Here is a 25,312-nt window from a genome sequence, read left to right as displayed (position 1 = left end):
TGTCAAAGATTCAGCTGGAGGAGATAAAGCTCGCAGAATGGTCTCTTTTCAAAGACCGCAGAAAGCCATCTTTACAGATTGCCTTTCATAGTATATTTCATACTGCTTTTATTTGTACTAGTGTTCATTTATTTTCTTGATTTTCTCTAGATTTGTATTTATTCGATTTTCTTTTTATTTAACAGTTTTTTCCTAATTAAATTTGACCTTGGTTTTGTCTTGTCTATAAATAAAGTTATTATAAGATAATATACTAACTAGAGCTGAAACAATGACTGTTTGCTTTTTTCTGTTTTATATTATTAAAAGCTGAGCATCAACTGCTGCACCTTCGAAAACGTCATCTTCAGGGGAATTATATTGCTGTTTTTCATTTTACAAAGAGAGGCTTATTTTTTGATTATTCACAGTACGCTAAGTAAATGGTAATTCAAATAAACATTATTTGCATATAATAATATCAGAACCAATGATAAAAAGACAACATTCATTCACTAGAAGGAGCAAAATAAAGAGACTGAGTCACCGCGATGGTTTCTAGTCTAAAAACCAGCAAACATGCGGTGAACATGCTGATGTGGAGCGTAAAGTTTGCCATGTTGTGGTTGTATTTGTTGTAATATTACTAATATTGATTGTGATTGTTCACTGCATCTTGTGAATGTTAAACTCAGTGTTTCCTTTGACTCCTTGTGTATGTCGAGCGTCTACTTTTTAGGTCAAAGACCAGTTTCTTTCCATCTCTTTGTGATATATAAATCGAGCAGTGATCACGAATAAAGTGTGTTGACTCCAGCACTGTGATTTATATACTACTACTGTTCACAGTGCTGGTATTAGTACGAGTTCCTGTGTCAAAGTGAGACTGAAAGCGTCTGTTGTTTGGGGTCTGTGAGAAGCTGCAAAGGCAGATTCAGATAGCGTTTGTGTTTGAGGGTTTCCTGGTTTCAGATGCTGAAACGTCTTCAACGTATTAAAAGTTAGAGATGCTTTAAAGATTGTTTGTTCCCCTTTTATTCACGTGTGAAATGCAAGACTGTGTGTTTGTGGAGGGCAGTTTGAATCTGAATCCTGATCAGATTTCTTTTTTAATGTGGAATAAATCATAATGGTTTAGGTAATTAGAGTGAGATGGCTTCCACTTTTGAGGAGACCAGAGCTTTTTTTCTGTAAATCAAAATGAAGCTTCCACACATTAGATATTCAGAGCATGAATAGAGCAGCAGTTGAATATCTAGTAGATTATTGTCTTTGTCGTAAACTGAGATTCTCCGTACTTTGCTGACATAAAGCTCAGCCATGTGGCAGCAATAGACACATACACACACACACACACACACACACACACACACACACACACACACACACACACACACACACACACACACACACACACACAAAATTGGACTTACAGTATTGGATTTATTTTTTCAACCTAATTTTCACAAAAATAATCAGACAGTAACATTACAATGGCGACATCCAGCTGTATGGATAAGGACTGAGGCGTCTAGAAAAAAAACATACAGTAATGTTAATAAAAACACTTTTGAATCCCCTGCGAATAAGAAACAAACAAAAAAACTATTCACTCGATTGCTAAACAAATTCATCAAACTTTTTTGCCCGACAAGTAGGAACAAACCCGGTACATCGAGGAAGCCCTTCTCAATTTTGTTTCCCTAATTTTTACTCTACAAATGTTTGTAAATGGCAGAATACAAACTTGTACTTGGTGACACCAAAGAAATATTTTCAACATGATTTGGGCTCATATTGAAAGACTAATAAAAACCTCATGTGTATCTTTCTTAATAAATGACGAAAGTAGAACACAGACTGACAAGAGCACACACACACACACACACACACACACACACACACACACACACACACACACACAAATAAAGGCAAACACGTGCAGAATACTCCGCATTAAAAAAAAACAGCCCGCAAACATTAAAAAAAAAAAAAACTTATAGGAGCATGCAAGATCACTACAAATACAAAGTGAAGGACAAACATGCTGAGATTTCCACTGGAAGAGCCGGCCAGTTTCTAGCATCAAGCCTTCAGCAGCAGGTCGACACGTTTACAACAGTTTGAGTGTCGACACGAGGAAATCAGTAAAAAGTCAGTCAAAGGACCTGCAGCATCTACAGCGAAGGACTGATTGAAAGAAAGAGCTGACACAGACACAGACACACACACAGACACACACACACACACAGACACACACACAGACACACACACACACACACACACACTCACGACCGTGTTCACTCTAGGAGGCGGTGAATTTCCTAAGTGTGATGACGATGAGGGCGAGAAGGACAGATGCTCCCAGGAAAACCGCTATGACAATGGCTGTGATGGCCCCCGGCCCCAGCACTCCTACGCACACACACACACACACACACACACACACACACACACACACACACACACACACACACACACACACACAATTGAAATCATTTGAATGCACGCGATTGACACAGATTTGGTGTAGGAAGTGTCGGCTTACCCTCGTCCTCGTCGAGGGCCTGAGTGTGTGTGATGTCCTCGTAGTCGAAGGTGAAGGACGGCTCAGTCATGTCTTGGAAGGGGTCTTTGGTGGTGACATCACCGGGGGGTTCTCCAGACATGGTGTCCTGGTTGTCTCTGGTTGTCGAGTCTGCGGCTGTCTCTGCAGACCAAGAAGAAGACAGAAAACATGTGCTACTTGTGCTTCTTTTTAACATGGCCGATCTCAATGCAGGCATGCTTGTTTTCTTTTGGTTGTAATTTCACTGAGAAGGCGCGCAGCTTTTGCTATCAGCTGTTTTGGACTTTTTCTGGACGCTGAGGCCTCGGGGATGCAGAGCCACACACATGGCCCCGTCTGTAATGACCCCAACAGCCTCCCTCTGTGTCACTGGGCATAAGGATGTCTTTGTAGAGGATGAACATGTAGTCTGACGTGTTCAAGGGTCCAATCAAGTTTGTCTATAATTGTCCTTTAATCAAGGGTATTATTTCATTGTATAGTCGTAAGTATTTTTGGCTTTAGCATTAACTTGCTTGCGGGAAGAAGCAGTGATTTGCTGACTGTGCATGAAGCTCAGGTTGTGTACGACTGTCTCTGACAATCAAGACTCTGTTTTCTTTCCATCCCAAATTGCCCTCTGCCATTCATCCCCTCTGAGCATGATGTTAGCCTGAGACCATGCACCCCTCTACAGTATCCTGAGATAAACCACCAAAAAATGACGGTTGACATCTCTATAATAACTGAACAGCTAACTTTTGAAATTCAGAGGCACATGTGATGTCCACCTCCCCTCAAAAAAACCCAACCTCTTCAAACACAAGCCCACCCACTCACTGATTTACATATCATATCCTCAACTCTTCGCATACCAACAAAACTGGAATTTAAACATATTTGCAGTCAGTTTATTTGACGCTACATATTTACTTTGTAGCCTCTGACGCCCTCGGTAAACTCCTTCACCCTGCCTGTCAGTCGAAGGAGCCTCTTATTTTGGCTTTCCCCGACTAATGAGAACCTACTGCATCTGACAGAATGAATAATATAAAGTGTTTAATGTCAGCGTGTCAGCTTTGTTGTCGCCTAAATTCTGATATGCACTTCTGATGAGAGTATTTTGATGCTGCTGTTGACTCTTGCGCAGCTTCCTGTCCTGGAGCTGGCTGGAGGTTCGGAGGCCCGGGCCTCCGGCCAGCTCAGTCATCAATGAGGCCTTCAGCCGAGCGCACAAAAGGCAGCTTGTGCGGTCACGGAGGGCGCCGGGCTGCAACCAGTAACAACCGGCCAGGCCCCAAACCAGGCACCGGCTGGGCCCTGGATGTCAAACAAACTTGTTTATTAAATAGTCCCAGTGTGTAAAAGGCCGTGCCTTCTGGACAGATTGATTTAATAAGAAGGCAAAAATAACGTGATGTTTCCATTGGCGTTTGTTTCTATGAGGAAGAGTTCACTTGAGCTCTTAATTTCTGTCGTGAGAGGAAAAAAAAGATAATTCTTTTTTTGTTGCCTGATGAACCCTCCACCCCGTCATCAACACCACTGGACGTGTGGTGTGTCATCTGTTGGTTGATTACTTCCATCGGTTTTAACAATTTGTTCATTACCTTTCGTGAGCCTGCTGCAACAACTGTGCTTTTATTACTTTTCTGGTCCCGAATCACTCCACTGAGTCACACTTCTTAAAGACATGACTCCTTGTGTCAATCACGAACCCTCCTTCTCCATACACAAGTCCAGACTCACGAAAGTCTGGCAGTCAGGAGGGAAAGCTGCTTTCAGCCTCTGAAAACACAGAAAGCCATTTGTTGGTACCTCCTTCGGTCAGGATTTCACACCAGCCAGAGAGATGACAAAACGCACAGGACGGGTGTGTGAAAAGTGTCCCTGTTTCACCCGTCCTTAAATAGGTGGCGGTCGCATTTTACTTTGGAAAATATTTGACTAGTGCGTTTTTTAAATTCTATTCTGAAATGAGGAAAGTAGGAATGGGGTTTCAGAAGTAGTAACCCTTTTCTGTATTGTAGTACACGCCTCTTTCACCATACCAGATCTGATTCAGTCACTGAGTTAGTTGGTTACTGGTTGGCTGACTACACATACCAACTCATAAGAGATGGCTACAGGGGGAAAACTGTGAATTAGAACATAGTCATTTTCAGTGACATTTCTCCTGACTGTATTTATTTGAGTCTCGTGAGGGGTTAAAATGCGTTTCCACCTTGAAATTGAGAAGAGGCTGCAGGACACTAATAGGAAGATGTAGGCAGGTCATGGCACCTCAATGTTAGAAACCCTGATCTGGTGTTTGGAACCGAGCCTTTTTCTCTTTCACCCTTTTGTAAAAGGTGACAGCCAGATTTTGATTTTTCACAGGAAAGGCATAAAAATTGTCTTGACTTGCCACATCTATACTTTTAAATAAGCATCAGGCGCCGAGAAAGCAACAAAAATCCTCCTGTTAGTCATAAAAGCAGCGTTCACTGCTCCCAGTCTCGACAACAGCATCATTTAGTCGGGCTACAGCAGACAACTATCAGCTTTTTGAGTATTAAACCTATCTATTCTGCAGTGTTCCACAGGACAAAGCATCAAAAAATAAATCAGCAACTATTTAAAGTCACCAAATCTTTCTAGAACAAAAAATTAATCACCTAATTGAGAATTTCTTAAAACAATTTGTTTTCGCCTTATTTGTTAAAGAAAGTTTTTTTCTTTTTTTAAACTGTAATTTCAACTGTGACACCGTTTTTTTTCTTTTCCATAAATCAGACTCATCTTCCAACCACAGAAAGGAAACAAGCATATCGACCGCAGTCAAAAGGAGGTTTACCTGTGTGTACAAAGACTACCAAGAGGCTGAGAAGCACCAGCAGGAGGAATCTACAGATGCTGGGAGCCATGCTGGTGGCTGCGAGGGACGAGAGGTCTCCAAAACTCCTTCAAACGTCAATGGAGTAGCCGACCATGGAAGAGGAGCAGAAGAGGACGGGGCAGCGCAGGAGGAGCAGAGGTAGGCGACTGAGGGGGGAGAGAAGGGGCAGGACGAGGTGGGCACTGGACTGTCTGGACAGTGTGCACTTTGTGAGCACATCACCGGAGGCCCACCCACTCCAGAACGCCTCGGCCACATCGTCGGGTGTGAGGGGTAAACATTCGGTAGCCGCTGACCTTGGCTGGGTCACCACGAAGCTCTGCTCGAGTGACTTACTCCTGAGGAAAGTATGTGAGATAATCTCCCATAATGTAAGTAAAGTTGTCAAATGCAAATAGTCTTTATCTATAGATAGTACACCAAAAGTGTACATAAGTACAGTATTTCTACTGAATTTATGATCAGAGTGACGAGCAATTAGCCTGAGAAAGTGAGGGGCTGGAGTATTGCTCAGGTTTGTCCTGGTGAACCAGACAGCGTCTCGTGACGGGTCACACAGGCCGCAACGCCAAATCGGTCAAAGGGCCTGAAGTTGGGGCGGCTCTTCCTCACTTGCTGCCCCTCCATCCAACCTTCACTTTGTTTGCAACTACAAGTGTAAAGTTTCCTGACGGCATGTTGCCATCACGGTGACCTGCCCACAGACAGAACAGCCTCTGTGGCGGTTCCTGCTACCAAGACCACATTGTGTTAAGGTGTCTGAGTGAAAACAATGCCAGCGTGGATTTGACAATGAAGGCTTATATATAATCTTTAAAAAAAGGTTTCAGTGTCAGTATATTGACCAAGCGTGTGTGTTTCGAACTTAGAAATATGTTGCTTCTCATTCGAAGAGAACAGTGGGTTTCATTTCCTTTGTGGATTTAAAAACCACAACTAATTTCATATAAAATACACACAACAGCTCAGGAGGACTTTGACTTCCTGAAAAGTTGTTAGTGTTGGTATCATGTTGTCACACCGGCTCTATTGCAGGGAGACTTACCAGCATCCGCTCAACACAATGATAGAAACAGTCTGAACAAATGTAGCCGGTCACTGGGAAAGACGAATGTGATAGTAATCAAATTTTCATTTTGTAACTAAAATGAAATTGTTCTTTTTGTATTAACATTGCAAATGCCGTCATCCATCTTCGCACCTGGCACTGGTTCATTTAATGTATACATTTCCAGCTCTAACGAAAGCTTCTCGTTGTGCAAGTCATCGTAGTGCCACTGAGTGAACGCTTGCAAATGAAATGAAGTTTTTCTGAAGCGTTCCCACAGATGTGAACAGCCCAGACGTCAGACTGTTTTATTTCATACTGCAATAAAAAAAAGTATGACTTCAGCAGATCATTTTCATATATTATAATACAGATGCAGAATTGAAAGTTTATTCTTTAAACAGCCTAGTATTTTACAAGAAATAGATAACTACTTGGAACTTTTGATATGTCCTTAAAACAGGACATAAGTGGCCACGAATCCTTGGGCTCTATTTTGCCGTCATTATCCATGAACACCCAGCAGAAAACGGATGAGGAATGGGGGGGGGGGGAGATTAAACTGTAATGCTGCATTCACACTACGAGCGATGCAGCAACGCTCCCAAAGTCATCTTCAATGGCCGCCGGCGACATGAAGCGACAAACTGATGCCCGACTGCGTGACGCACCTCACACATCAAGGTGCAGCTGGTTTAAAAAAAAAAAGATAATAGTAGCGCTTCAATGGCGCGGTTAAAGCGTCAACCAATCGTACGGTTTTCCGTTTGAGGAAATAACTACGCCAACAGGCATCTGAGCAACACTTGAGAAACTCGACCACAACATAACAGGTTTTGTTGCTCGTAGTGTGAACATTGCATTGGGGGAAACTTTCAATAAATATAACAAAAACAATGGATATACTCTCTCTCTAACCTTTTCCCCATAATACGCCAACCATCCCACCCCTATATCCACAATGTTAAAAATTCCAAACAAGAGTGGCCACATTTTAATGATTTGTCGTCACTGAATTTCAGGACACCAGTCGGGTTCAAGCAGCTGATGCCAGCAGACCAACACCTCTGCAGACCTCTCCAGACCTCTCCAGCAACTTGAGTTCATTTGGCGATTGCTCTCTCGGCCGGTCGGGTGTTTTACTGGCCAGTTTGCTCCTGTCCGTTTCTCCCGAGGGTCTTTATCAGAATATCAGTCCGGCAGCAAAAGGAAAACACACCCTGCCTCAGAGATCACCTGTTTTTCGCAATTTGGAATTATTGAGGGAGGATCAGAGTATGTCTGATGAAAGTGAAAATAAAGGTGAAAGTTCTGGAAGCAGTCGTGAGGGCCGTAGCAGGGGATTCGAGTAAAACAGCTGCTGTTCAGTGGATACAGTCAGTGGAGTTGCTTGGCTGCAGTCCCTTAACAGTCCTCCACGGTTTCAATCTCTCCCATATTTAGTCTCTCAGATGCCGCATTCACAGAGAAACCTTAAAAAAATAAAGATAACGATCCAGTTAGCAGATGAGATACAAATAGCAACGACACACCGTTAGAGATTTTGCTCTCACCTAGAAGGCTGGGGTCTGCCCGGACCATCTTCTGCTTCTTTTTCTTCTTCCCAGAGGTGACCGTCTCAAAGCGCTGCTGCTGGCCACTCGTGTGGTTGGACTGATAGTGTGACGAAGAGCCTGTTCCACCCCATACTGAATCCTGAACAGAACGCCAAAATGTTGCTACTTGACCTAACGTGGTCACAATAAACTGTGATTTCATTACCAAGGAAAATTAAACCAAAACCACTAATGTTTAATGGTTGGTTGGTTTTTTCTGATCACCTCATGAAGATGCTTGTAGATTTCTGAGGCTAAAAATGGGAGCATAACATATGGCGCCTCATGCTGAGCCTTTACCTCACTGGTAGCACTGCAGTCTTGCTCACCTGCTGCTGCTGCTGCTGCTGCTGCTGCTGCTGCTGCTGCTGCTGCTTGAGGGTTTGCTGTTGGTTCTGCTGTGCCGGTTTCGGTTGGTTCGCGTTCTGTTTGGCACGACGTTCCAGGAACTGCTTGGCAAAGTCCTTGGCCTCGGGAGTGTCCCCCAGATAGGCCCGGACATAGTCGTGCACCTCGTACGGAGAGTCCACTTCTTTCAGGAAGGATGCAAACGTTGGAACTGGCGGGGAGACCGATGGAGAATGCTTGTGAGTTTGAAAAGTTAAATCAATAGCTGTAGGTGGAGTGCTTCTGCAGAGCATATTTTTAAAGTCTTACCATCCAGATTATTGGCTGTGTTGAGGGTGTGCAGGGTTTGCTCACACCATTGCATGAAGGTGTCCTGCTGGCCCTTATTGACCCCTTGAAACAACTTCACCAGCTTTTCCTCCTCTTCTACTTTCTTATTGACCCGCCCGCTCACAGAGTTACTTCACATGTACAAAATACAGGAGGAAGACAAAAACACGCCACTGAGATCGGTGCATTACTCCTATCCTTCATATGTCAAGTCATGCTTCATCGGGAGGTTGCGACCAAGACATTTTCAGTTTGGCATTCTAAATAAAATACCTGAGGTTGGCGTTGCCTTTGTTGTTCTTCTGCGTGCTGCCTTTCTTTGTTTGAGGAGTCGGCTGAACCGCTTCTTTCACCGCCTCGTCCCAGAAGCCCAGGTTAGCGTTGTGGGTGTCCCCCCAGATACTGCTGGAGTCTGAGCCCCAATTAGAGCAGATGCTGGTGTTCACAGACCCCCACACCGAGTTACTCAGAGACGACGCCTGTGACGAGAGCGAGATACTGTTACTGACATAGCACTTGTTTCTCACAATACGTTTCCATTAAAAATTTCAGAAAATGCACATCACAATTTCCTAAAACTCAAAGTAATTTCATGCTGGTCAACGAATTGATTGATCTACTGATGTAAACTATAGGTTATGCAAAGTAAAGAAGCAACGTGAAAACAAGATGGCCTTATAACATTATTCTATCACATCTGTAAGATACTTTTTCTAAGATGTATAAACTGCACACATATACTGAGCTTACATATTCAAATCAAATGAAAACTGCATTTTGGACATTCAATTTAAATTTCTAACACCAAAATGTTGCTGAATCCCATATGAATCCCTGCAGCTTGTGTCCAGTAAGACACAGTACTATGTCGTTCACCTACAGTTCTGTTTTGAGTGCGCATTTGTTGGGTGACAATGGAGTGTGGTTGCTGCTTCTGCAAGGGCGGCTGTGGTGGCTGCTGCTGCTGTTGCTGCTGCTGCTGCTGTTGTTGTTGTTGTTGCTGCTGCTGCTGCTGCTGCTGCTGCTGCTGTTGTTGTTGTTGTTGTTGTTGTTGTTGTTGCTGCTGCTGCTGCTGCTGTTGTTGCTGCTGCTGCTGCTGCTGCTGCTGCTGCTGCTCCTTCCGTTGTTTCATCTGCTGGGCTTCTTCCCTTTGAATTTCCAGCAAAGATTTGGTCGCAGCTGGCTGTTTAGCCACACTTCCCCAACCAGAGAGCTTGGCCTGGGGCTGTTGAGCCAGTTGTAAGGCCTGATGCTGCTGTAGTTTCAGGAGCTCTTGTTGCTGACGTCGCTGCTGTGGGGTTAAGGAGGAAAAAAGGAGACAAGAGAAATTTGGCTTAACCCCCTTTTTTTTATTCAAGCGAGGCACTTGAACATAGCCGGTGATAGAGCGACACAAAACCCAGCTGCCCGCTGCCTTTACCTCCTCCCGCGTCTGCCGTTCTCCTTCCTCTTCCAGTTTCTGGATCTCAGCCAGCGACAGGGCGCTCGAAGTCTGGATCACAGTGTTGACCGACTGGTGGCCCCACTTTGAAGAGGATGGTAGCTGTGAAGCAGAAAATGTGTTTTATCAACTTGAAATACATTTTGTACATGAACATTTTGTCTATTTCTGCTTTTCCTCTGTGCGCTTACCTTCATTTGTGCCAGCTGTTGTTGCTGCTGCTGTTGCTGAAGTCTCCGAAGGGCGTCTTGTTGCTGCTGCCTCTGTCTCTGAAGCTCCTGCTGTCTCTGGGCCTCTTGTTCTCTCCTCTTCTGCTCCTCAAGTTGTTGTTGGGCCAGCACAGCGGCCGCTGCAGCGGTTGCTGCCTCTTCCTCCGCTCGCTTTTCCTCCTCCCGCCTCCTCAATGCTTCAAGCTCCTCTTGCTTTCTGCGCTCCTCTTCCTGGCGATGTAGAAAAACATCACACTTTAGGGAGATATTTCACAAATCCAGAAAAGTAGGAAGTATTCGACATCAGCTTACTTGTTTGCGAAGGAACTCTTCCCGTTTGTTTCTCTCCTCCTCTTCCCTCCGCCTCTCCTCTAATCGACGGAGAGCTTCCTCTTGTGCCATTCTCTCCTCTTCCTCCTTTTGTCTGCGCTGCGCCTCTTCTTGCTCTTGGTGCCGTCTTAATGCCTCCTCCTAGGAATGTACGACACAGAGTCATTTCTCGACTCCGTCAGAGAAAGGTGGGTCACAATGAAGCTGTTGCTCAAAAGGCTTTGGGGGCTTTGGCTCAATATCGTTTGAATGCTCAACCTGTTTTTGTCGTGCCAGCTCCTCTTCTTCCAAGCGTTTGCGTTCCTCCTCCTGTCGAGCCCTCAGGGCCTCCTCCAGTCGTTTCCTCTCCTCTTCCTCCCTTTTGGCTCTCATTTCTGCCTCACGCCTTTCCAACTCCAACTGTCAGATGAGTAAATAAAACAATTCCCCCCATGATATCATCAGCAGAGATGAGACATGAGATATTTCTAGCTTGTCCTAAAATCATAGATTAATCAGCTGAATAACCATTTTAATGCAATCCATTTAATCTTACAAATCAAGAAACAAAATAGTCAGACTTCGGAAAAACCCTCATACAGTGGATGCTGCTGTAGCCGACACCGTTACAGGTCTTGGCCTTTTTCACACAGACGTCAGAGAAAAAAGGAGAAGAAATACTGTTTACCTTTTCAGACTTTGACTTCTCCAACTGTTGCATCTGCTCGATGGTCGGAGCCTGTGCCATGGAGTCTATAGGTAAATCCCACACACTGCTGCCATCCCACGCTGTTGAGTGGATTAAAATATGATGCATTAGATCTGCCATAACATGACAATAGACTTTTTCTGTTCCTCTCTTGTGAATATTTAAGGAAGACCTCACTGTTTGGAGCAGCTTGTTGGTGTGTAGATGTACAGGAAGCCTGAGAAGACGGGTTCTGCATTTCCCACACAGAACCAGAGTCTGGAACAGACAGGGGCCGAGTAACAGGAGCGAGGAGGCTCTCCGACGCTCTGCAAAACAACCGAAAATACACGTGTGTATATATATATATATATATATATATATATATATATATATATATATATATATATATATATATATATATATATATAGATATATAGATAGATATACACATACATACACACACACACACACACACACAGTACTCTTCATGTCAATGCACGGTAAGATTTCTAAACACTGAAGCACTGGCACAGACGTATTTAGAGGTAGGATATCAACCTTAGCTTGAGAGTCTGGTATTGCTGTAGAAGCAAGTTGATCTGCTGTTGGTGCTGCTGCTGCTGTTGAAGAGGAGCTGAGCTCAGAGCTGCAGCTTTCTGCTGGGCCAGGGCCTGAGCATACTGCTGCCTGAACGGTGGACGACAAATTGATAGAACAAATGAGACAAACAAGAGTTTGCACTCGAATGAATATCAGTGGATGAATTATGTACACTGCATGTTTAATGTTTATAACCAGCTGAGTGAATGTGTCATGGCAAAATGTGGTTCTGAAGACACCTACTTTAGCGGGTACTACGACGAAAGTGGCTTTGAACAGGTTTTGTCATGGCGATAGCGCCATAAGCTTACAAGAGGCAGTCATGAAACTTTACAGCGGTGTCGTCTGCATCAAAATGAAAATCAAGTTTGAAATGAAAGTGCTCCAAGTAAGGGGGTAAAAAGCCCCTGGACCAGTTTGGCTTTGCAACGGGTGTGACGCCAAGGCAAGATGGTTCCTAGATTACGATATTAATGTAATAAAATGTTGGCTGTACATGTTCTACAGGTGGTGGAGGGCTCATTTTGACGGCTGAGGCATACTTCAACTCTTGAACCCATTTCTTTAGTAAGTCCAGAAAATAAGGCAGTTTGTAAATGAGTATTTTTGGATATGTTTCTTTGTGACATACGACCTGAAAATAAAAAAAAGTAAGATCTGAGCCTGGTGTACCTGAGGAGATACTGATACTGGAGCTGCTGTAACTGGTATAGATTGAGAGCAGTGAGCTCTTGCTGCCTCTTCAACCTCTCTTGATCACCATCCCCCTGCATTACATAAGATACATTGGAATAAATCATAAACAAACAATTTTAAATTGTATGTGTAAAAATGGCTGAGATGCTTTTCTTTGATGCTTTAAAGAGACAAGAGAAGGACAGAGACAACAAGGAGGAGAGCCTCACAACTATTAATAGATAAATGAAGGATTCCTCTTCAACATGTTAAAGAGTAGAAGTAGTGGAATACTACGCCACCTGCAGGTCATGACTAGTACAGGCAGTCGCACTAGTACAGATTGAAAAGCAACACTTTCGAATGAAACAGCCCTTATTTAGCAAAAAGCATACCTGTAGAGGCGGTGGTGCAGGGCCTGGAGTGAACGGTACTCTCCCCCATATCTTCATGATCTCTCCAAGCGCTTGAAATACTTCGTCACATCCTCTTTTGACTAAGAGAGACATTGTGAAGTAACCAGCCTGAAACCACTCAGTCATCTCCAGGTTACTGAATGGACCTGAGCAAGCACAAAAAGTGAGCAGATTCAGTCGAGCGTTTTTGAAAATAAATGTACAACATTCAAGTCACATTTTGAGCACATGAAACCTCTTCCCATCTCACCCTGGATCTCCCCTTGGGGGTCTTTGTAGGACCATTTGAGAGCAGCCTCGTGGGTGAGCGGCAGGCCTGCAGGTTTGGTCTTCTCTGAAGTCTTTGCTCTAAGTCTGTCATCATCCACCACACTATCCTGTAGATATGCTACCATCTTTTCTGCCTCCTGGGGAAACGTTGGGGCCAAGACCAAAAATTTTAGAAAGATATTGCATTTCTCATGAACTCCATTTTTTTGTTTAATCACAATACTCACTTACATACATACAATTTGATCGGGTTTTTTTTTCCAACCCCTAACCCTATTAAAAACCAACAACACTCAACAGCTTACTGCTTCTTCTTAGCCAATTAGCCAATTGGTTGCTTGGGATAAAGTGGACAGAAATTGTATGAATTGTTTTATGGCCTTTTATGGGATATTACCTATTGATCCATTTAAAGGCTAGTTAAATATTGGACATAATATTCATAAAATAAGCACTCCTTTTTGAGGAGTACAAGTGAATCTTGTCAAAGATATGTTACGACTGTTTTGTGGAATAGAGGATATCTTATCTAATTCTCCTAACCTACCTGCTCAAAGTGCTTCAGTCTTTCGTCTTCATCCATATCGTGTGGCACAGCAATGGGCCTCCCAATAGGTGCCATTATACTTGAAGGGAAGGGCAAAGGATTGTTCATTGCCACAGGAACCACCATTGGCTTTTGCGGTAGCTGGACACTGGGCGATGGCGCAGATACTTCTGTAAAGAAGAGCATGAGGAAAAATTATGTTCAGATGTTTTCCAGTAAAACCAACTGGTAAAAATAAATAATAATATGTACAGTGAAATTGAAGACTAAAATCCCACCTGCTAGGCTTGCAATGTGGTTCTTGGATCGTGACTCAAGCATGCTGTTAGGCATGGGGGCGTGCAGAGGGGCTTTGCAGGGCTCTGGTGGAAGCTCCAGGGGTGGCTGCCGTTCAGCTGGCCTCTCAGGCTCTTCTGTTCTGTTGGGCTGGATCAGGGACAGAGACTGGGGCTCTAAGACAAGAGGAGCAAGAGGTGGATCCACAGGTAAAGCCTCCGCTGACGCTCTCGACAACGCTCAAAAATATTAGAATATAACAATAGCAAAGACAAGCGTCAGAGCCATAACTAATATAACTGACCCACAATATATAAAAACAAACAGTTTTAACTATGGTTGATGAAGTAATTGACATTGAGCATGAGAACCTCTTCCACATCAGCCATTTTTATTTCCATTGTTCGTGCTCACATTAAGTGGCTTCCATTGCTTTGAAATTGATGATGTAAACTATTATTTCATTGTGGCTGGTGGACAAAGCAGCCACCATTTGCCGAGCAATCGATCTTTCTGCTCTCTTCTCACTCGGACAGTAAACTGAAATTCACAAACCACTGCAGCCTACCCTGCTCCGCAAACTCAGCGCGATGCCTTGTTGTAACTCGTCTCAAGCACTCTGGTTAATGATAATACATTTGGGGGTTTTGTTACCATTTTAATTAATGATATATGTTTTTCCTACAGCATAAAAAAATACATTAAAAAAATCAGCACTGAAACTGTCTGACCTTTTCGTTCAGCCTCTCTCTTGGCCTCTGCTGCCCTTTCTTTGGTCTCTCTGAGCTGACAGTCATCCTCCTCCAGGCCCTCTTCACACTCTTCCAGAGGTTTGAAGTCCAGCTCTCCCTCCTCCAGGATTGGCTCCTTGGAGCCTTTCTGAATACACAACAAAAGACACAAAACTAGTCACACTCTGACACTGAAAGATTCATGGAATGCCAACAGTGTCAAAGGAAAAAGCTGCCGGATAATATCCAGCGAGGACGAGCCGTCCGTATAAACTTAGTACAGAGAACCGAAGGGGCCGATCGCGCACAGACTCCAAGTTCAATAAATGGCGCTTCAACGCTTAGTGTCAAAGTCTTTGTCATGCATTGATTAAACCAAAACTCTTCTCGAACCTTGAGTGAGAGAAAGGCCCCCGACGAGTCGAAGGTGCCCGCCTCCTCGTCTGCGTCCTCCAGACACCACTCCGGCAGGCTGTCCCTCTCGTCCTCCAAGCTGCCGCTACCTGACCGTGGCCTCCGGTAGCCACGCTCGTCTTCTCTTGCATCAAACGGGAAACGACGACGCTGGTCTGGGAGTTCCCGCCACCCTGCTGACCGAGGCCCTTCTGGAGAAAACATTTTACGTTAACCAATCTTCTGATCTACCGTAGCTTCACCAAGATGGAGTAAATGTGTGTACTGCACCCACACAGAATAACACATGGTATCAGTATGATTTGGAGCAGGTGCATTAAGATGTCATGTTCAAAAGCACAGGGAAGAAGAGACACCACTTCACCATTGAATTGTCCCCGTTTTTATAAAACACGAGCCCTTAATGGGTACCTGTTATGTGCCCTATCATTCTGAAAGCAAAGCTGACAAACCAGTGACTTCACAGAAATAAACAGTTGTGGAGTACCTCTTAGTTCAACCGGGTTGCATGGTACCATTTATTTACCTGTAGCTTCTTTTGAAGCAGCCCATCCGACAAACACAGCTGCACACCAGCACTACATTTATCAAAAGACAGCTATATTGGTAACAATTGGTAACACTGTCCTCATCTTTCTTACCATTCTGAGAAGAACGCCAGTTCTCGCTCTCCGAGCGTGTGAAATCTTGCTTCCTCGGTAAGCCCGGTACAACGTCCTCATAGTTGCCCCGGACTGTAAAGCGCAGTGGGATGGTTTAAAGGGGAAGAAGTTGTGTTTATATTGATGGTTAACATGAAAGCTGGATTATCAAACTCACTTGACCTAATTAATCAGTTCAACTAACCGCAATTAAATGTGTCACTAACGGCAAAAAAAATCTAATGAACTCAGTGGTCAATTATCAAACTGCGAAGGTAGTTTCACTTACTGTGATTTATGGGAAAATGTCCTGGAGCAACTTCAACTAAGGTGACAGAACAAAGAATAGATAAGCCATTGCTTTTGCTATTTGACATGTATTGATTATTTAAGCTACAACATGTGACACCAACCTGGGTCTTTTCGACCTGGCTTTTCAAACCGTCTCTCTGCCCTGGTGAGGGAACACCACATTTTAGGAAGTTAGTTTAAAAATATGTTTAATTTCTGTCTAGAAGAAATAGATACATGGCCGGAAACAGGGCAGAATTTTTTTTTACAACAAAACTGGGCATTTGAATATACCTTTCTTCCCAGCTTTGGGAACGATGCATCTCCCTCACTCCACGACCAAAACCGTCCACATCATCAAAACTTCTTTGGTAAAAACCTCCATCTCCTCTTCCCCGGCCTGAAAACAATCACAGGTTGACGTGACTCAATATGATCTGAAGAGGTCAAGTTACCATCGACTGTGTGCTGCTAAGCATGAACTGGACTTGAGGTAGGATATTTGATATGGCGATTAAAGAGCAGACATCAGCAGAAAGTTGCATAAACCCTTTGATGTTTTCCACAAAAGATCAATCAGAAAGGCGAAACTCACCCTGTACAGCTATTTGTCACTGGTGAATATGCTTTACCAAACATACAGATAACTGAACTACTATAGACCATTGCAAAAATCTGCTGAATCGTTGTACTGTACACCTTTCCTTTTTTTAAATCCAAGAATGTACCATAAAGCCACTCTTAAATGAATGTGTTTAATTATTCATAGACAATGTCCTCTAACAGTGACACATAGCAGTAAAGCTGTGGCATGCTGTTGTACGTTCCTAACTGTTTCAGTGTGTGACAAACAATATTGTGCACTACTGTCAACATCCAATACGTTTTCTACGTAGAGTTTATAATGAAAGCGTCTATATGACATGGCTTTTTGACAAACCTTTAATTTAGGCGGTTAATAAAAGATTCTATAAATGACATGATCAGATGAAGTTCATCTGAAGTACAAAGAAGCAGACAGAAGTTAAGAGCTGTAGCTACTGATTAAATTTGAACTCTACCCATTGTCTGGACCTAAAGCTGGGAATGTAAACTGGGAATTTAAACTGTGCAGAGACCTATTGCCGGCCCCGTCTCAGAACAGGACTTAATTTACTCACCAACACATGGAAATGAATGGTGATGACACAGCAAAAGAAAGTCACACCTACAAAGCATGGTTAACGAGACTGGGACCGCGTTTCAAGACAGGTCGGTAGGTTTTAGTCCATCGACACAGAGAGACTGACGACAATCTGCCAGGGTCGACAGTTACACCGGGGGTGGGGCCCTGCTCCTCCCCGCAGGGAGAGATTGCGCACTGAACACTTGGTCCATGGGGTTAGGGTTAGGGAGCAGCAGCGAGGCCAGGGGTGCCGTAAACCTCGCTCCAAAACCCAAGAGCCAGAAGCCACCTTTACCCCAGGCCTTTCCAAGCCGACCTAGAGCCGGTCGGTTTATACGGCCTCAGAAGAAATGTGCCTGCCGAGGGAGGGCCAGCCAGCACTAGGGAGCGGTCTCACAAATGCCAAGTGGCCATCCCTAACCCACCGAGTTGATTTCCCCAAGAAGACTGTGAGAACCTAACCCGTCGAGAAGGGTAAAACAAGTTTTGTTTAACCACAAAGCCTTGGCAGGCCACATTTACCAATGTCTTTGTGGTCACTCAGCACTTGAGAGTTGGTCAGTAAGGTATAGCCTACATTTGGTCAATACTAACCATGGTAAAGAACAGGAAAGATGCAAGTGTAAAAATGTGTAAGATATTCATTTATTTTCTGTGGCCGTGACTCAAAACATGAGCCTTCCGATACGGAATATTTCTAAACAGCACTGTAAAACACAGGGTTGCAAATAGCAGTTTGAGTTTAAACTGTTTTTTTTTGTTTTTTTTTCCCAACATTTGAGACATCAATAGTTCAAGCAGCTTCGCAAGAGTATGTAAAGTAAACAAAACACCTTCAGAGTGCTAATATAACTTTCCTTGTCTCTTTTGAGGGGTTGGGCGATGTTCAAAAGGCATCTGAACTATCTGCAGTTGTTGTGACTTCTGAAACGGCATAGACAGAATAGCTAAAGAGCTTAAATAAAAGCTTGGTTTGAAAGAAGAAATTCACCCTTGTGTGTCCAGAGCAGAAAACGCTACCCGGAGCTACTTTTTCTTGAAATTAAAAAGGAAACGTGACAAAATTCTTACCTCTACCCCTTGAGGTACTTCGGCCTCTTGGTGCCCCTACTATAGGACCGCCTCCTCGCCCTGTCAGCCGAAGTACAGCTGCACTGTTTACAGACATGGAAAAATTTCTCTGCAAACACAAATGGGGGAGGGAAGCGAGGGGGACAAAAGGAAAGCTTTTAGTTCTCCTCTTTGCACCCGTTCTGTATTTGGTACTCTTACTGACAAAAAGTACTTTATAATCCAATAAATTACATTCAAGGGCCAATTGGCCTGGGGCAAATATGTCATTTTAATAAGTCAAAAGGAAGGGTTTTCGATCTCACCAAGGTTGAGACCTGATATAAGTACTCCTACCTGTTCCTCCTCTGTAAAAGACACGAGTGCCAGAGGCGGCAGGGGCTCCTCTTGCAATATCGGCAGGAACTCCTTATCGTGTAGGTCTACGGGGATCTAAACAATCAAAGACTTTACTGTGAAAATGCATAAGGGTTTGAAAGAATATGTTATAACACACCAACATAAGATGTGAACGTAATCTCGGCAGAAGACATATTGTCTGCAAATCATATTGAGGTAAAACCTGCATCAACAGCTTAGAAGCAGACATTATGGGCCTACCAACCTTGTTGTCCTTTACATAAAGTGCTAGCATCTCTTCTCTCCCGTAGCGATAGTCTGCAAGTTTGTACGTTGGCAATACAGGTGAGAGGGGTGGAGAGGCAACTGCACAGCCACCTCCTCCTATACCACCACCTCCACCACCACCGCTGCCACCACCACCTCCAGACAAGGCACGGAGCCTGTAGAGAGAGAAAGAGAGGGAAAAAAGCATGGCAAAAGCAGAAGGGACAGAGGAAGGGGAGACAACAGATAAGCTGAGGTGGCACTTGACATGTCTAAACATGCATAGAAAAGCTACACTGGGCCCAACCAGAAAACCAGTTTCACAAGCTACAAATCATTTCTATCACACTAACTATGCAATTAATGCCAGTTCACTTGCCATTCTGGTCCAAAGTTAAGTGTCTGGGTTTCGGCCATTCTTCCTTGAAGTTCTACAAATATGCAATGGGAGACAAAGGATTAGTAACATTCATTATATACTGTTATGGCACATTCTACAGTTGAAGAAATCCCAGCAAATAAATGGACATTTAATCACTGTGGGGCATTTGCTATATCACGCATGGGCAAACAATTTAACTGCTGTGCTGTCTTGCTTCAGGGGTTTGACCATCAATTACTACATCTTAAAATGTGGATAACTGAAAGCCTATCCTGTTTTCATCCCAAGCAGATTTGCAATGAAAGTATAGCGACAGACATAAAAACCCAAACCCATGTTGTGTTACCATTTAGGTTAAGTAAATTGTTTATTTAATAGCCATTCATCAGAGCATGCATCTGCCCAACATAATTAGTAAAAATACTTTAGGTTTTATCACCTGCTTTATGCGTTACAACTCCCAGGGATATAGAGCCCATCCCACTAGCACACAAGCAGTGTTGAATTTCAGTCTGCTAAAGCTATTTTAGGAAGGCTCCCAGTCTGCAATGGGTATGCCAGACACCTGGAATTGACAACGAGAGTTGCCTTTTCTTCAGCATATATGCTAAAAAATCATCATGGTGTTTTTTTAAATATTTTTTTTTTGGACCAAGATAAGCTGTTTGTTTACGTGCGTGTCTGTTTCCACTGCTCATCGCGAGGCTTGCTGAAATATCAGGCACACACGGTGACAGAAGACGGACAGTACCATCGGCCATATGGGAGACAGGATAAGCCACGTGGATGTTGTAGTACTTTGAGCAATAAAATCAGCGACTTAAGTCTAAAGCATTTGAGCAGATTCTCCAACACACAATTGGCAGTGTTAACATGAAGTTAAAACACGACATAATGTTACGACTTGTTTACGACTTTACACTAAAGACCCAAAGCTCGCCAACTGTCCAAAGAAAACCCCCAAAATAATTTGCACGTTTCTGTGGGACATCCTTGTTTTAATAAGGGGGAATTGTTGTAGTTGGCTGAGATGAATAGAAATAAGAAACGGACAGACCACTATGTTGCCAATAGTTGGCCGGAGTGTCGACTCCAACGTGTAACATTAACGCTAAACAAACAGCAAAGCTAACGTTACTTTAGCAGACAGTTACACTGACCCACTCGCCCAGAGATTGTAACGTTACTGAGGCTCCTGTAGTTATTTACGTGACTGATGATTGTTCATGTCGAAATCTGACTCGAATCACTCGGCGATCACTCTGCAATGTTTAGCATAGTGGAAATCATCCCAAAATGTTAGCAGCATCACGTCAGTGAGCTAACATGGATACTGTGGACACCACGGACAACGTTAAACACACGTGACACTATTAAAGAACATTAGCCGAAATTGTTCCTAGCGGTTAAACGTTGACCCCGGAGTAACAGTCGTATTGTAGTTGAAGTGCGACTCGCTACACGCTGGTGACTGTCCGCTAGCTGATGGTGGTCATGCTAGCGCGTTAGCTATCTGCAGCTGGCCCCCTAACGTCAGCTAGCTAGCATTGTTGTAACACATCGTAGCTAAAGTATCGCATGTCATGCACGAGGATCGAGATGTGTTGCCGCTAAATGTCCGTTTTAGTTAGTGAGTGAGAAACCGTGTTGTCATAGATCCTACCACTGTATAACAAAGGCAACACTGAAGTTAATCCTCACTAGACTTGTAGCTAGCACGCTAACAGGTGCTAACTAGCTACACGCGGCCTTTGAGCAGACCAGATCCACAACAGCGTTTTCTCAACAAAACGTCCCGCACTTCACACGGCCCGTACCGGCACACATAATCACTGGAGCCCGGTGCTGCGAGGCCAAGTAAACATGGTTGTTTAGGAACAGCCCCAAAGCATCGCAGCTCGTCACAATATGACTCGCTGACTTGGCATTTTACTTAAATGTAGGAATTTCCTTTGCTAGTGTATTTAACTTTGGCTGTCTTACCTCGGCTTGTTCTGACAGCACAAGGTTTGTATGCGAGTTGTGTGGCTCTCTCTCTCTCTCTCTCTCTCTCTCTCGCTCTCGCTCTCTCTCTCTCTTCGTTTTCCACAAGATGGCTGAGTGCGGGTCACATGACAGCTGATAAAAACCCGGATGCAGTGGGCAGCTTTGCTGACTGGTGCGTAATCTCAGACAGTGTAGTGAATATGACCGCTGTACTTTTCACTGTATGACTGTACTTATTACTGTTATATCCTCATAAATAAATATATTCAATTGTACTGAAACAGCGCACACATATAAATATCTTGAATTTATTTAAAAGTGTGTGTTCAGTTCACCTAGATTTATTTATTTATGTATGTGTCTGTATGTTTATGAAGTAGAAGGACCTCAGTCCAAAGTGGAATAGGTTTCACGTGTGTATGGATTTGGGTAAACTTTTGCCTCAATTCTTGCAGGCACAGCACAGTTTTGTCGCCTCCTTGACCTTCTGCCTTACTGCGTGTACCAAACTAATATATAAATACATCTGCAGATGGAAGCAGAATCTGTGGGCAACGAGATATGAAAAGGGGATCTGGTTTATTTTTTCTGTCCGTATTTGTCTGACTTGAAAGAATCGCAGAATCACATAAAGAACGTTGCTTTCTTGCCCCTTAGTAGCGCGTGCACGTCTGTCATGACGTTGCAGAGAATCATGAACATAAGGCAAGACAAGTTTATTTGTATAGCACATTTCCACTAAATGGCATTCAGAGTGCTTCACATGAAACCATTAAAAGCCAGTGGCAGGCTGTCAGGGCCTTCTAAGCCTTCACTGGTGGCCTGAACAGAATCACACATGACCATTAACGTGCGCTGTGATGGTCAGCGAAGCTAGAATCTGGAACCTAGCACCTAGAATGTCATGATTTACTGGGTATACTGCCGCCTGCGCTGTATGTCTGGTATGCACTGTGCAGGGTTTCAGTGCCGCTTTTTTGTTGGATTGTTTTGTTATAACGGGTTCGCTGCATAATTGTGCGTTGCCCGCCGAGGGAGTCCTCGCTGTTGGATGAAGTGGCTCGGTGGGTCCGAAGTGGCTTTGTGGGTCCGTGTATTGACTGGGTTGTTCTGTGACAGTAACTCATGGGAGACTTTTTTCCCTCTGTCTGCCGTGTTGTGGATTATATGGCAGTCACAGAAAGCCCAGGTCTAAAAGGCATGGCCCGTCACTGTTAAAAGCATGAAAACATAATGCAAAAGAAAACAATATTTAAAACAATAAAAACAGTCAGTAAAACTAAAATAAAGCTAAGAAAAGAATAAAAGCTGCAGTGCAATTTCAGAAATACAGTATAGTGAAATGCAGAAATTGAATCATCTGGTTCAATTAAAGGAATCAGCAAACAGAAAAGTCTTCATTACCCGTGCTATATTCTTCAGGCGATAGTAGGCTGATTTTGTAATTGTAATCATTAAAACCCTAACCCTCAAAATGGGGCAGTAAAGTGATTAATAGGGCCTATTATGCCTTGATTAAAAAGAAAAAAAGACAAATATTTGCATATATTTTGTAAATTACGTTCAAGGTAAGTAGTTTTAGAGGTGCCCAACCCAAAATGTTACCTGGAAGCTTAATTACGTTAGATATGAATACGTTTCTTCTGTCTAAATGTGCAGCTTTTGTTGGTTGTTGGAGTGAAGGTTGCCGCTGTGCAATATTCCATGGCTCGTTGGTCTAGGGGTATGATTCTCGCTTAGGGTGCGAGAGGTCCCGGGTTCAAATCCCGGACGAGCCCAACTTTTTGTATTCTCAATTTGTTCTGCAGTCTTTGGTGTGAAACACTCAGTGTCCTTCGCAGCAAGATAGATATCAAGTGATTTCTTTCAGTACAGTAGCTCAATTTTCAAATGAAAAATTAATTAATTTGATTCCAGCACTTAACAAAGAACGTACATTAAAGAACATTGAGGGAATGTCAATCTATTTCTCCATACAATTCATTGAATTCCATATAGCACAGCATTTATTGATAAATTTTCTATTTTATGTATTGATTTAAGCTCATGGTTTCTTACGTTTGCAAAAGACTGACCCCGACGTGATTTGAACACGCAACCTTCTGATCTGGAGTCAGACGCGCTACCGTTGCGCCACGAGGTCTACAGTCATGACGTTATGCCGATTAAGATAGATTGGGTGAAACTGACTGTGCGTTACACGCGTCATAGACCCCCCCCCCCCCCCCCCTCCCTCCTATATATATATATATATTGTAGGTACATGCATATATTTTGATACGATGAAGTGATATTGTTCTCCCATTTGATAATATCTCTGCTTGTTAACGCATTACCAATGGCCGGTTAGCTCAGTTGGTTAGAGCGTGGTGCTAATAACGCCAAGGTCGCGGGTTCGATACCCGTACTGGCCAAGTAGTTCTTTTATATATCCTCCCCTTATGATATCCATAGATTAAATTCCACTTTGCTTCCGGAAAGTTACCCATTCGTATAAGTAATTTGCAGTCCTCCATATGTGTCGATATCTGTATGATTGTAAAGCAGGATTGATTACAGTACTATGAGCGATTTGGTATTTGACAGAAGTATATTGTAGTTCTAAGCAGGGTCAGTATGTGTATATAAATGACGCTCCAAGATCTTGAAACTGGAGGTTTAGTACTGCAGACATAAATGTAAAGCATTGGTCAGCAGTTTGACTGCCACCATAAAAAAGTGAATGGTCAGTGTTTGGTTGAAATGATGAGCTCCAGAATGTGACGATGATGTCACCGCATTTGTAAAGTATTCTTCACATCCGATAATTTGGATTGAACCCTAACCTGATTGATGTTTTTAATCTATCCAATTTTGAAAGTATTACAATAAATGAGTTTTGTTGAAAGAAAAGTGTTTTTATTTGACTGTTATTCATTTACAGTATTAATATGCAACAACTGCTATGCTTATGGCCTTGACAAATTTCCATTGGAATTTGTAAGTTCAAAGATCGTTAAAAATGGATCAAAACGCATCACAAAGCCAGGGAATCTGCAGAGGAGAGCAGGCAGATAAACAGAGAGCTGATGTCTGAATGTTTGGTCTTTATGTTTGTAGTTAATTGTGAAAAGACCTTAAAACAGAGTTTCTCATCCCAAAACGTTCAGCAATGATTTAAACAGAGAAATATTGACGTTTGTTATGCGTTATTATGCTGTGATTTTACTGGTCTGGTGAAAATGTGGCCCCTTTACTGAAATGAGTTTGACCCCCCTGAGGTAGATAGATAGATGGATGGATAGATGGATAATTGAATTGAAAGTCAGCTGAAATGAAATAATGCTATTCCTAATTTCCCAATCTTCCAATATTCAAACAGCTGTAAAAAATGGATCCTTAAACTGTAAATTAACATCACAATGGCTTGTAGTTCAGGGTGACGCCTGCTATGCTCTTGGCCTTGATGTAGTACTGTACAGGTTTGGAGCAAATTGAAGGCAAAGTCGTCTAAAAAGACAATGTATTTTTTTGTAATTGTCCAATATTCTAAGAGCTATAAAAGCAGAATCCTTAAAGGTGAAAATCCGAGTTTGAGTTAGATTTTCTCCAAATCTGTACTGTAATATGTCAATGGCATACACATGAGCACAGCATAAATCCCCTGAACGAAAGTGAATGTAATTTATAGTGAAGTTACTGGCTTTCTTTCTTGGAAGGGGCGGCTGTAGCTCAGGAGGATGAGCGGTCGTCTGGCTACCGCACGGTACCCGGTTCGATCCCCGGTCCACCTGCAGTTCACAAGCCGAAGCGTCCTTGAGCAAGACACCTAACCCCTCATGACTCCGCGGGCCCAGAGTGGCCCGTGGCAACCTCCAAGCAATTT

The 25,312-nt window shown here is 43.2% G+C and overlaps 1 protein-coding gene and 3 non-coding genes across 8 annotated transcripts; 2 read left to right on the top strand and 2 right to left on the bottom strand.

Annotated features, from left to right (window-relative positions):
- Window positions 1-6,706: 6,706 nt before the first annotated feature.
- gigyf2 (GRB10 interacting GYF protein 2) lies at window positions 6,707-21,533 on the bottom strand. Of its 5 annotated transcripts, none has more exons than XM_068568827.1 (29): window positions 21,445-21,533; window positions 19,459-19,510; window positions 19,078-19,255; window positions 18,810-18,905; window positions 18,474-18,582; window positions 16,532-16,637; window positions 16,360-16,400; window positions 16,236-16,271; window positions 15,947-16,039; window positions 15,285-15,496; window positions 14,892-15,039; window positions 14,163-14,336; window positions 13,885-14,054; window positions 13,318-13,474; window positions 13,047-13,213; window positions 12,649-12,743; window positions 11,935-12,063; window positions 11,572-11,702; window positions 11,374-11,474; window positions 10,965-11,105; window positions 10,689-10,847; window positions 10,359-10,607; window positions 10,147-10,269; window positions 9,607-10,017; window positions 9,000-9,205; window positions 8,706-8,857; window positions 8,378-8,607; window positions 8,007-8,148; window positions 6,707-7,925 (listed from the first exon to the last, which is right to left on the bottom strand). In XM_068568827.1, exons 2-29 carry the CDS (start codon window positions 19,494-19,496, stop codon window positions 7,858-7,860), a joined length of 4,062 nt encoding a protein of 1,353 aa, XP_068424928.1. In that variant the 5' UTR covers window positions 19,497-19,510; window positions 21,445-21,533; the 3' UTR covers window positions 6,707-7,857. The 5 variants fall into 5 exon arrangements, with proteins under 5 accessions (XP_068424928.1, XP_068424927.1, XP_068424929.1 ...); XM_068568826.1 differs by lacking the exon at window positions 21,445-21,533 and adding an exon at window positions 20,671-20,810; XM_068568828.1 differs by lacking the exon at window positions 21,445-21,533 and adding an exon at window positions 20,622-20,641.
- A 1,620-nt stretch (window positions 21,534-23,153) lies between these two features.
- trnap-agg (transfer RNA proline (anticodon AGG)) lies at window positions 23,154-23,225 on the top strand. Its single transcript has one exon. It is a non-coding gene; the product is annotated as a tRNA-Pro (tRNA).
- Window positions 23,226-23,518: 293 nt separating this feature from the next.
- Window positions 23,519-23,590, bottom strand: trnaw-cca (transfer RNA tryptophan (anticodon CCA)). The gene has a single exon. It is a non-coding gene; the product is annotated as a tRNA-Trp (tRNA).
- A 197-nt stretch (window positions 23,591-23,787) lies between these two features.
- trnai-aau (transfer RNA isoleucine (anticodon AAU)) lies at window positions 23,788-23,861 on the top strand. The gene has a single exon. It is a non-coding gene; the product is annotated as a tRNA-Ile (tRNA).
- The last annotated feature ends 1,451 nt before the right edge of the window (window positions 23,862-25,312 follow it).

This window comes from Clinocottus analis, unplaced genomic scaffold, assembly GCF_023055335.1.
Source record: "Clinocottus analis isolate CAN_PGR_092001 unplaced genomic scaffold, fCliAna1.0.p SCAF_11, whole genome shotgun sequence".
In the NCBI taxonomy this organism is placed as follows: Eukaryota; Metazoa; Chordata; class Actinopteri; order Perciformes; family Cottidae; genus Clinocottus; species Clinocottus analis.
The sequence above is the reverse complement of the archived record's forward strand: the minus strand, read 5'-3'. Positions and strand labels throughout refer to the sequence as shown.

Coding starts and splice junctions, on each gene's coding strand:
- gigyf2 (XM_068568826.1), bottom strand. Junction 18,583..18,809: donor CTTTTACAGAGGAGGAACAG/GTAGGAGTACTT, acceptor TTGTGTTTGCAG/AGAAATTTTTCCATGTCTGT. Junction 10,270..10,358: donor AACAGCTGGCACAAATGAAG/GTAAGCGCACAG, acceptor TCTGCTTCACAG/CTACCATCCTCTTCAAAGTG.